Here is a 10,792-nt window from a genome sequence, read left to right as displayed (position 1 = left end):
ACTTATAAAGGCAGACGAGCAGTCGTCTTTGTCATTATTCATCTTACTAATTTGATTTTAAGCAAATGGCAAATTATGAGATTTTTTACTATTTTATGAAAAAGGACAACAAAGGACTTTAAGAAAGCTCAAAAAGAGCAAGAAAAAAATTCTTATCTTTGTTATTACGCCAATTGTGGTTTTGCATGCTTAATCAATTTGTCGTGCCGATACTTTGATCATTGATTACATGTTAAGAATCACCATGATCTTCTAAAAACAAACAGCAAATATATCTAGATAAGTCGTCATACTGTAATGAAATTGAGTTGCTCCACCATAAAGAAAGAGATAGCTCAATGAATGTTTAAGCTAAGAAGTACATGAAGTACCACATAAGTTGAATCAAGTTTTAGAATGCATTAAAGAGACAACATCCAAAGCTATGGAAAATGAAAATACCATTATAGGCAGTCATAAAATAAAAGGAATTTGTGAGTACAACATTGAAGCAATTAAAATACACTAACAAAACAAGGAATAACAGGTAATCGAGAAAATATTTTCAAGTACATAACTGGGGAAAAGTGCCAACATACAAACAATAATGCCAAACAAAGTTACATAGCAAGTAGATCATCTTCACCTTTGTCTTTTATAATAGGGAGATCAATAAAAGCGCTGGATGTAGCAGAAGCATGAGCTTCGAAAGTTAAGGTTCTTGATGGTGACTTTGGCTGAGGTACGCCGGATAACCTTTGTAGGCTCCCAGATTGGGGCAAACAGGATTCCCTTTCGATCTCGATCGCAGCCAAGATAGCCGACTTATCTACCCACTTCTCCACTCTAGGCACCACAAGCCCCGGATCAACACTCCACACCTCAGTCATAATACGCTCGAATACACTGTCAATCATCTCTTTCTGCTGAGATACCAAGTCCTCATGCTTAGCTTGGAGCTCCTCAAGATCTTTCATCATACGAGCCTTCTCCTTGGAAACTTCATTAAGGCGTCCCTTCAAAGTTTTGTTTTCTCTCGAGAGCTTCTCCTCATAGGATCTGCAGCTTTGGAGCTCACTCTTTAGCTTTTCATTCTCCAACTGAACGTTGGCAATAGCTGCGAGATCTTGGAGGCTACGACTCAGGAGGAAAGTCACCCGCAACCAACAAAGGGTACCCTAAAATTAAGTGAATCGAGAAACAGAAGGAGAAAACATAATGAAAAAGGTACTCACATCCTGACTAGCCTTTAGCGCTCGGTTATAACATTCATCTAGACCCAACTTGTCCATCTCCCCAGCCACCTCGGGAGTAATGTTCTCGCTAGTGTAATGGACATATTCCGCCAAATGGGAAACCTTTTTGTTTGCCACTGGATCTAGTTCACCTTCTATAAAGTCTTCAGGGAGGGAGAAGAGGGAGCCCACTTTTCTTTTCCCAGTACCCAAGGTACCTCTGAAGTCGCTTAGAGAGGAGTCATGCAATTTTATTTTCGTTCCAAGGGCACATAGAGGAAGGGTACCCTTCAGTGAGGTGGATCCTGTGGTAACTGAGGAACCACTTCTCAAACGGTTGAAAAAGGCATCAAAGTCTTCGCTGGATCGATCTATATCTGCAAATCGCCATACAAAACAAGATGAAAAGGTCAGACAATCAAAATAAAGCCTATGAACATAAATAAAAGAGGGGTCAAAAGCAACAAAAATACAAAACTGAAAAATAAAATATAGGGTGATAAAAGGGTACCTCTAAAACACGCTATAGGCATGTATCAATCCTCACCTGGAGTAGACGAGGGATTTTGGCTAATCAACCCCAGCCTCTCCCACTTGTCCACACTCAATAAATCACTCTCTCTTTGAAGCACTAAAAATCTCTCCTAAAAAAGAGCCTCCTTCTTACTCATCTCCTATACAAGACACTTCCCCTTGATCCATATAATATCTACAAGGTCACGAGGAAAAAAAAAAAAAAGAGGAAAAAGGGGAAGGGACACATACTACCTTCATCAAACGAGCTTTTCATTGACAAACGCTCGTTGTCAACCAAAATATCATGCCTTTAATCCCCATCCATCACAAACCAACCATATTTATAACCTTTCTTTAAAGTAAGGTCCACTTATACTATGTACCATGGGTAGGCCATGTGGAAAAATAAGCAACAAATGAGCCTACAGGCTTCTTTAATTAATAAAATCCTTCAACTCTTCAAAGGAGATATCCTCCCCGAATACCTCCAAGCGCAACACTTAGAGGCCTATAAGCATTATTCATGTTGGTAAGAAAAGCTATCTAAAGGCAGTCTAGAGATAACTAAGCATTCTCTTAAAGAAAGGTTAGACGGGTAGTTAAGGGCGGAAAAATTCGGGTTTGAATCGGGTTTGGATAAACTCGATTGAATTTCAAGTCAATCAGGTTGGAAAAAATATAACTTGAATTTAACTCGAACATGAGACCCAATTCGATCCGAAGGATTGGATCGGGTTAAAGGATTGTACTTGTTTTAGCTTTGATTTTTTCGGATTTCGAATCAACTTGATTCGATCATGATCCGATCCGATTGTGTTGGCCAAAATCCAACCCAATCGGGTTAGAGCCTTCATCCGAATCCGATCTAAATCTGAATTTTTTTTATCAGATCGGTCCGAGTCCGATCATTGCCCACCCCTAGGGGTAGCGGAGATCGCTGTCAAAAAAGTCGATGTGTAAAGCTATTCCGACTGTGGCAGGGCATTTCAAGGTTTTGTTTTTTCAGGGTGCCTAAGTTCAACATATAAAAGGATATCATATTCGACCCAAATATGCTCTAGATCTTTAGAGGTAGCCTTCCCCCACAAAGAATTAGGTTTATAAGATTTAGAGGCAGAAAGAGAAGGTGATTATGGGTTGTGATTTGAGCTTTACCCTTTCCTCTAGACTCATAAACAAGGAATTTACTTCCAAAATTGGGCCCCCGGGTATGAGGAATTTCACTAGAAATCCTAGGGCTTTTACTGCTAATGTTGACATTACAGGAAGTCTCAATACCATGGCTGCCACCCTCTGAGCCAGGCAGGGAGGGTTTGGCACTCACTAATTTCCATGCGGGTAACCAACTAAGGCGAGGAGCCGCCCTCATTGGAACCTTCTACTATGCTACACCCCTTAATCCCGATCCTCTTTTTACCCATCTTTCTTAAAAACACAAAAGCAAGACCCCAAATCAAAACTTACAAACCAAGACCTACAAACCATACCCCTACTAACTCATCTAACAACTTTAAAGCTCATACACCAAAAGTTACAAATCCAAGCACAAAAAAAAGGCATAAATTGGGGATTTTTGCTTAAAATCCAAAATGAAAAGTCCATATAGCGAGCTATATGGGTAAAAAGAGGAAAAATGGAGTACTTAGAGATCACGAAAGGAAAAATCTAAGTGCCACAAAATTGGATCTAAGAGCAAGGAACAACGTATGCTGCAAAAAAGAGAAAGTGAGGTGAGTCACCTTGCAAATCCCGAGGGAAAAAAAGAGAAAAAGAAGTGAAAAGGACGAGAGCCACTATACTTGGTGGACGACGGAGGAGAGAGAGCCAAGGTTACCGCAAAACGAGCACCAAAATCATCACTATAACGCATAAGAAAGGAACACCTTTTTGTGAATTTTTTTGACGATGAGAAACATATGAAAGAGAAAGAAAAAGAAAAAACAAGAGAACTTGGGAAATAGGAGTACCTGGTTAACATCACCGGAGTAGAACGCGAACCACCGTTGCGGCACTTGAGAGTGGAGAAGAGAAATTCTAGGTATTTTCAACAAAGAAGGAAGAGGCACGGAAGGAGGAGAAAAAAAGAAGTAAAACGATAAAGGGAGAAATGGTGTGGGAATGTGAGCATCTTCACTTATATTGAGAGAAGAAGAGCAAGAATAACAGAAAATTTTAGGGATTTCGAAAAGGGATGGGAAAAAGGAAAGAAGGAAAAAAAGTAGTCAAGGTACTACTTCATTAATCATCCATCTACGAGGAGTGGCCAAACATGCGCCATTCGCAATTCTTCTAAGAGTTTCTTATGCCTCAAACATTATTAAAAAACTGGAGGAATATTGTTTGGGGAAGAAATGAAAGTTTAATAACAGAACGCCACGTGTCAATATAGAGTTTGCAAAGTCATCGAAAGGAGGTTTGTCTATGCTGGGTACACCAGGTAATCAAAATGATACGCGGGATACACCACATCAAAGGAAGAAAGGTTAAAGAAAATAAATTAAATATCAGCCATGTGAAATGTCTTCATCGCCTAAAAAGAACAATTGATTTTTTACAATTAATTAAGAAATATTTTGCTTAAAATAAGGGGGGGGGGGGGAGTAGGTTGTCACATTAGCAAAAAAACACAAAACAGCACATCAAGACAATGATCCTCAACTGCCACGTTAGACACTGCCAAATCAATTTTTACAGAGAAATGTTGGACCACCCAGCAGTGTCGTGTAGAAGTAGACTAACTATGATCATAACGCCCTACTTACTCTCTAAGAATGCTCCTAACGACCCAAAATGATAATAAGAGTAAAAGGACAAAAAAATCTTTGTAAGGACAGCAGAATCGCCAATAGAAATGCGCCAGGTAGTAAGGCAGCCAAAGACCCTAGGGTACTTTATATAAAGACATCAAGGTTATATTTTTCTCACTAATAATAAAACACATACTCCAAAAGGCTAAGGTATTCTTCGACCTCCAGCCGTCATTATCAAGAGTTTGCAAGTTCTTGACTTCAAAATAGTCTTAAAAACTAACTTGTGCATCGGAATGTAGTCGCCGGCCACTGCCGGCTCCACCTCTAACCTCCTTTCTCTATTTTGCAGGATTAACACAACCTTCAAACCAACTCTTTTCAGATTTAAGCCCTCACAACATCCTCATTTTTTCCATCCTCTCTCAAACTTCACCTAAGGCCATAACGAGCAGCACACTTCAGCTACACGAGGCACCTCTATTACCTTAATACAAGTTTCATTGTTTTAGCTAGGTTTTTGTTTTTTATTTTTTCTTTCACCCCAAAACCTAGTTAAAACAATTGGTGCCATCTAGGTAGTGGGAGCGCACAAAAATTCATTAATAGTCTTAGAACACTCTACCAAATGAGACTTCTTTTTCTTTTTCAATAATTACCCAGAAATATTTAATTTTTGTTAAGATATACCTTTCACATATCTTTGAACCAATTTAGCTGGAAGCATAAAGTCTTCAGTTGAAGAGCTCAGAGTTGTGTTTGGATGTTCTACTTCTTCCTTAACATCTGATTCCAGAGATCCAAAATGTACATTTGATTTATCTTCTGGAAACTTCTTTTCATCAAGACCGATCAAGACTGGAGTTTCTAGACTAATTTTAGTGAGATGGTTTACTTTTTCATTTAAGGTAGCAGACAATAGTAAATTCTGCCTCTTCACATTAGAGACTTCATTTCCCTCACCAATAGACGCAATGTTCCTTGAACCCAAAATATCTAGTATCTCCTCTATTTCTTTTCCAAATCCTAATTCCAGAATTCTGACAAGAAGCATAAGAAAAATTAGCGGAAGCACAAAAGACATGAAACAATACCAAATTAATGGTACTTAAAATACTGCAACCGAACTCTAATGATAAATACCTATCTGCTTCATCAAATATTATCCAACGCAAATTTGTATGCAAGAATGATGATGTATGCTTTAAGTGGTCCAAAAGATGTCCAGGGGTTGCAACAAGAATAGATATGCCTGAAAAGAATCATATGAAATATTAATGTGTCTCTACAAATCCATCAACAACATAAGAAGAATATTTCCAACAAACATTCATCCGACTAAATCCTGAAGATATATATACATTGCCAGACATACCAGACCCATCAAACCATGCCAACAAAAAAAGAAAGAAATGTAGAAGATCATCACCTTTACGCAACCTGGCTTTCTCTTTTGACCTGTTCCCCCCACCCATCACATAACCAGGCACAATCCAACGAAAACGATGCAATAACTTCTGTAAAATCTCATAAACGAGCAAGCATAACTCACTAGTTGGCACAAGAACCAATGCTGCCAGCCAAAACACATCAATTCATCACACTACATTAGAAATAATAATAATAATAAAATACAAGTATTCAAAGCTCATCCTTACCAAAAGTTCCACTCGAGCGATCAATTCGAGGACTGTAACTCTGCAAGTGATTAATAATGGGTGCTAAATAAGCCACCGTCTTGCCCGTCCCAGTAGCCGCATTAACAAGTCTAGATAAATTTGTTGTTTCCCACATCAAACAACGCTCATTATGATCAAACAAAAACATTAAAAATGAACAATGAAAGCAAAGAAAGGATGATTACACGTCTCGGCCAGAGAGAATAACAGGGATTGCTTGAGCCTGAACTTTTGTCGGAGCTTCAAATCCAAGTCTTTCTGTCACCAAATTATGAATTTTATCATCATAATTAACTTTCAGTTAATTTTTCCAAAAAAAAATTAACAAAAACAAACCTCGTAGCTGGTCGCATAAAGTAGAGTCGAGACCGAGGCTGGAGAAACAGCACGACGCGAATATTTCCTTCACTGTTTCTTTCTTCTTACTCATTTTATCGTTCCTCTTCTTCTTCTTCGAGATTGTCTGTGAATTTAGGGGTTGGGCAAAGAGCTGATTTCTTTAATCAGGGTTTGTCTAAACTGCTAAAAAAACCAGAGAAACGACGCCGCATCTATTAAAACGATACGTCGTATAGTGAAAATAATTAAATTTCATTTCCGCCGGAACGACATGTCATATAGATCACGAACTAATTAAACGATGCATCGTAACACCTCTAATTTAATTTAACAAACTTTCTATGCGCACCTATTTGTTATTAGTTTTCTTCAGACGAACTTTCATTGAATTATTATTGAAACATTCTTTTCATTGTTGACTAAATGAAAGGGTTTTATTGAAGAAAACTTCATCCGCATTTAATTGTATATTTATGGAAACATCAAATTGATATGTAAAATAGTTTTAAATCATTCTAGTCATCGGTCGGACAAAGTAATATTGTTGTATATTGATTTTGCGTGATGGGGTTATCCCCCAACCTTCAACGAAGTAAAACAAATTTACAAATTGAAAACATGTGTACAGGTTCATGGAAAGCACAGAAAAATCTTTTATTGAGGGGGCAAAAAATAATCATTCAAGGATTTGAAGATATAGTTCTTCGCATGGCGTAGTCTCAACCGCAAAATTATTCCTTGAACAAACTATGAACTGATAAATTCCTACCATGTACATTACAATTGTCAAAATTTTGTTCTTGAAATCACTCGCTGCCATACTAGAGTTTGATATTGGGCAATAGAATGCTGGAAAAAGCTCATAGCTCTCACACTTCTTCAACCTACAACAAGAGAAATTAAAGGTTTAGCAGTCAACAGATTCTTCACGAATCTTTAAATCGAAAACTAAGTTTGACAGGCTGAATATTTTGTTGTTTTCTTGAGTTTAATTGAGAGTTCAAATGACCTGAGGGAGACTCATTAATTCGAGAACAGCTTTCTTTGGGGTTAGTTCATTGTCTATGATCCGAGCAACTGCTGTCAAAACTGGCATCTTAACATTATACTTCTGAGCCAGAGCAATCACAGCCCCAGCAGTTGATACACCCTCGGCTACCTACAACACTCGGTCATTGTATGAAAAAACCAAGTGGCTACAATTTGCCTAGCAAAGGCTGCATGGAGGGATTTACAAGTACCTGATTCATGGAACTCAGTATATCATCGAGCTTCTCTCCTGATCCAAGACGGACTCCAACTGTTCTGTTTCTTGAAAGATTCACAAAACACGTAAGCATGATGTCCCCAGTCCCTGATAGACCGGTAATTGTCGCTGGCTTAGCCCCCATCTTCAAGAAATGGAGTAGAGGGAGATTTTGTGAGAGAGAAGGAAATACGGGAAACAACATTTTTTTTTCTAATAAGCAGTGTAGACAAATTGAATTCAATTGAGTTGCAGACTATTGAAGGTAATATGAGAACCAGTTTAGAACTGCAGAACAAAGTTATTTTTGGATGAGGAATAATTTTCTATGAAAATAAGATTTACCTTTGTTGCCAACCATCGTATCTCAGAGCAACCTTGTGCAACGAGAGCTGCCATAGAATTATTCCCAAGATTCATCCCTACCACAATCCCTGCTGCTATTGCGAGTACATTCTTAAGTGCACCTGCAATTTCCACCCCTGTAACATCACTGGAGTTATAAGGGGGTTACAAGCTGAGCACAACAATTTAATTATACATATGGATCACGGTGGTTCTTGACTTTCCATAACATAAACCACTAGAACCTATATGACACTGATAGAGATACAAGGTAAAGACTCTGGAATTTGTGAATACATGAAATGTGGAACATCTGCAAATTAGAGTGTGCAAGCAACAAGGAAAACTCCTGCTTTCACTTGATTAATTAACTGGATTTACTAAAGATCATCTACCTAGAAGTGCTGATTCTTAAGTGCTTAGAAGCAAGTAGCTGCTGAACTGCATTTGCCAATTTTCTGTCTTTTGATGCCACGACCATTGCTGCAAAAGCAGAAGCCAATAGCAAGACTATAAAAACCACTACTGACTTAAAAAGGTATTGTGTCTACTCTCTTACATTGTTGTAATATACTCAATAAATGTAAGTCACCTGTTGGTAATTTATTCATGAGTTCCAGTGCAAATGAAGGACCTGATAGTGCAATGAAAGGCTGTCGAGGGTTCCTCAATGCTTGGGGAATAATCTGAGACATCATCCTCAATGTGTTCAGCTCTAAGCCTTTGCTAAGGGATATGAAAGGCAAGCCAGGATCAACATAATCCGAGATGCCCTCAAGAAAAGATGAACTGAACTGCATTAAAATGGACAAGATTCAGGCAATCAACCCTGCTTCATAAACTAAATTAGTGCAACAGATTAAAGATTTCTTGTGAAACTTTTAATATTTGATAATACAATAAAAAGCAACAGAATACAGAAACTTGAAAGACCTGCACGGGCACAGCATGGAGACAATAGTCCGCGCCAAGTAAAGCAGTTTTGGCATCCGTGGTTGCAATCACATTCTCTGGAAGCTTCTGTTCTGGGAAGTACCGACTAAAAACAGAATATATACGCCAACAAATTGCATCATTATATATCAAAGCATTGCTTAAGTTATTATTTAACAGAGATAATCCTTACCAATTACAATGTTTTTCATTTATAGATTGACAAACAACAGGATCACGCATGAGCATGTAAACTTTCAATTGAGCCTTCCTATTTGCCACATGGGCTGCCATTGCCGTACCAAATGACCCTCCCCCAAGCACCACCACCTACCAAAGTAAAAATTAAAAAAAAAATGACAATAAATAAAAAAATAAAACTATCACCCACCATGGATAAATGGATCATTTGTATAAAACTTTCCCATATTATATTAAAAAAAAGGCATGGTAATCTGAACATTGCAATGCAAGATATAAATATGTAAAACTTTTTAACCTTGTTAGTACGTTCAAGAATGTCAGTCTTTGCCTTGGAACGCCAAGTGCGAGACCACCGGACCAACTTATCCCACGCAACTTTAACAATTTTACGACGGTCCCTACCGTCCCGGGTCCTGGTTTCTGAAGAAACAGCAGAAACTGGTTCCGGGTCCGGGTCATCAGGATAAGGGGTGATGATTGTATTATCATTATTATTATTGGTCGTGGCAGAACCAGAAGAAGAGTTGAGAGTGAAAACAAGTGTTGGGTTTTTTGTGGGAAAATGTGGGAGTTTGAGTTTGAAATTTTGAATATGAAGTGAGGTTGATGAGTTAGTTGTTGTTGATGTAGTGAAGATTGGATTCAGGAACAAGCGCGGCTCTATTGAATTTGAGGCTGCCATTTGTTCGCAGATGAAACTGCGAGACTTGAGAGTGAGAATTGGTATTTTTTTTTTCATCTTTTTCTTTCAATCCTTTTACTACGAGCGTTCGTCATTTGGGCCATTTCTGGGCTTCATATAAATGATACTTGCTAAAGGTTAAAAAGAATGTTACTATATGAGCCCGTCTGAATTCTTGTCTTAACCCTTTTAAGAATAGTGTAGTCTAAAGGGGTGGGCTTCTTGTCAATTGAAAACAACACCATTAATTAAACGTTGAAATTCCAAAAGAAAATAAATGAGCAACCACAAATATGTTCATTGACTGCACCACTTAAGTTTTAAAGTTTCGTTTGGTATAATTTTTTAAATAAAATTTATTTAAATAACTTTTTTATTAATTAAATTTTTATAAATTGAATTTTTACTTAAAAATTTTAAGCGTTTGCTTGTCAATGAGATATTTTATTAAAAATTATAAAATTACTTAAACAGACAAAATTTCTAAAATTATGTTATAAAAAATGAAATAACAATTTTTAAATAAGTAAAAAATATTTTAACATTTTAATATTTAAAAAAGATTTTTCAACCTCTACTCACAAAAGTTGAAGCACAAAATTTCAGATTTTACTAATGGAGACAAAATAGTTTATAATCTTCAAAAACTCTACTAAAAAATAACTAAACAATATCAAAAATTTTCATAAAAGTTTAAGAGATTAAATAAGTAATTATAACCATTAGATAAATTATACCAAACAAGCAATAAGTCCCTAGAAAGAAGTATATCACATTCCCATTGGCATCTTATAAATACATGTGTATGTTGCATTATTGAGTAATTAGGAAAAAAACTAAATAATAATTAACAGGATACTATTTAGGACATTGTTTTATTCCAAAAT

At 37.1% G+C, this 10,792-nt stretch overlaps 2 protein-coding genes across 3 annotated transcripts; both read right to left on the bottom strand.

Moving 5' to 3' along the window:
* Positions 1-454: 454 nt before the first annotated feature.
* Positions 455-6,659, bottom strand: LOC18043882 (probable ATP-dependent RNA helicase DDX31). Of its 2 annotated transcripts, none has more exons than XM_024186578.1 (8): positions 6,493-6,659; positions 6,342-6,414; positions 6,136-6,245; positions 5,907-6,050; positions 5,621-5,729; positions 5,168-5,517; positions 1,215-1,591; positions 455-1,136 (listed from the first exon to the last, which is right to left on the bottom strand). In XM_024186578.1, the coding sequence occupies exons 1-8, from the start codon at positions 6,584-6,586 to the stop codon at positions 600-602; spliced, it is 1,794 nt and encodes a 597-aa protein (XP_024042346.1). In that variant the 5' UTR covers positions 6,587-6,659; the 3' UTR covers positions 455-599. The 2 variants fall into 2 exon arrangements, with proteins under 2 accessions (XP_024042346.1, XP_006435936.2); XM_006435873.2 differs by having other exon boundaries at positions 1,215-1,585; positions 6,493-6,658.
* Positions 6,660-7,159: 500 nt separating this feature from the next.
* On the bottom strand, positions 7,160-9,962 carry LOC18043881 (glycerol-3-phosphate dehydrogenase [NAD(+)] 2, chloroplastic). The gene is made up of 9 exons (XM_006435872.2): positions 9,519-9,962; positions 9,213-9,349; positions 9,020-9,125; positions 8,679-8,880; positions 8,482-8,569; positions 8,087-8,234; positions 7,737-7,886; positions 7,505-7,654; positions 7,160-7,379 (listed from the first exon to the last, which is right to left on the bottom strand). The coding sequence occupies exons 1-9, from the start codon at positions 9,960-9,962 to the stop codon at positions 7,365-7,367; spliced, it is 1,440 nt and encodes a 479-aa protein (XP_006435935.2). The 3' UTR covers positions 7,160-7,364.
* Between the last annotated feature and the right edge of the window lie 830 nt (positions 9,963-10,792).

The sequence above is a fragment of the Citrus clementina genome, unplaced genomic scaffold (assembly GCF_000493195.1).
Source record: "Citrus clementina cultivar Clemenules unplaced genomic scaffold, Citrus_clementina_v1.0 scaffold_4, whole genome shotgun sequence".
NCBI lineage: Eukaryota > Viridiplantae > Streptophyta > Magnoliopsida > Sapindales > Rutaceae > Citrus > Citrus x clementina.
The sequence above is the reverse complement of the archived record's forward strand: the minus strand, read 5'-3'. Positions and strand labels throughout refer to the sequence as shown.

What these genes read in the sequence shown, in the direction of transcription:
- LOC18043882 (XM_024186578.1), bottom strand. Translation starts at nt 6,586, where the DNA reads ATGAGTAAGAAGAAAGAAACAGTGAAGGAAATATTCGCGTCGTGCTGT. An exon ending in TTTATGCGACCAGCTACGAG is followed by an intron (nt 6,415 to 6,492) that starts GTTTGTTTTTGT and finishes ATTTGGTGACAG; the next exon opens with AAAGACTTGGATTTGAAGCT. An exon ending in CGCTAAAGGCTAGTCAGGAT is followed by an intron (nt 1,137 to 1,214) that starts GTGAGTACCTTT and finishes TGTTGGTTGCGG; the next exon opens with GTGACTTTCCTCCTGAGTCG.
- LOC18043881 (XM_006435872.2), bottom strand. Translation starts at nt 9,962, where the DNA reads ATGAAAAAAAAAATACCAATTCTCACTCTCAAGTCTCGCAGTTTCATC. An exon ending in AATGAAAAACATTGTAATTG is followed by an intron (nt 9,126 to 9,212) that starts GTAAGGATTATC and finishes TTCTGTTTTTAG; the next exon opens with TCGGTACTTCCCAGAACAGA. An exon ending in TTAAGAATCAGCACTTCTAG is followed by an intron (nt 8,235 to 8,481) that starts GTAGATGATCTT and finishes TTATAACTCCAG; the next exon opens with TGATGTTACAGGGGTGGAAA.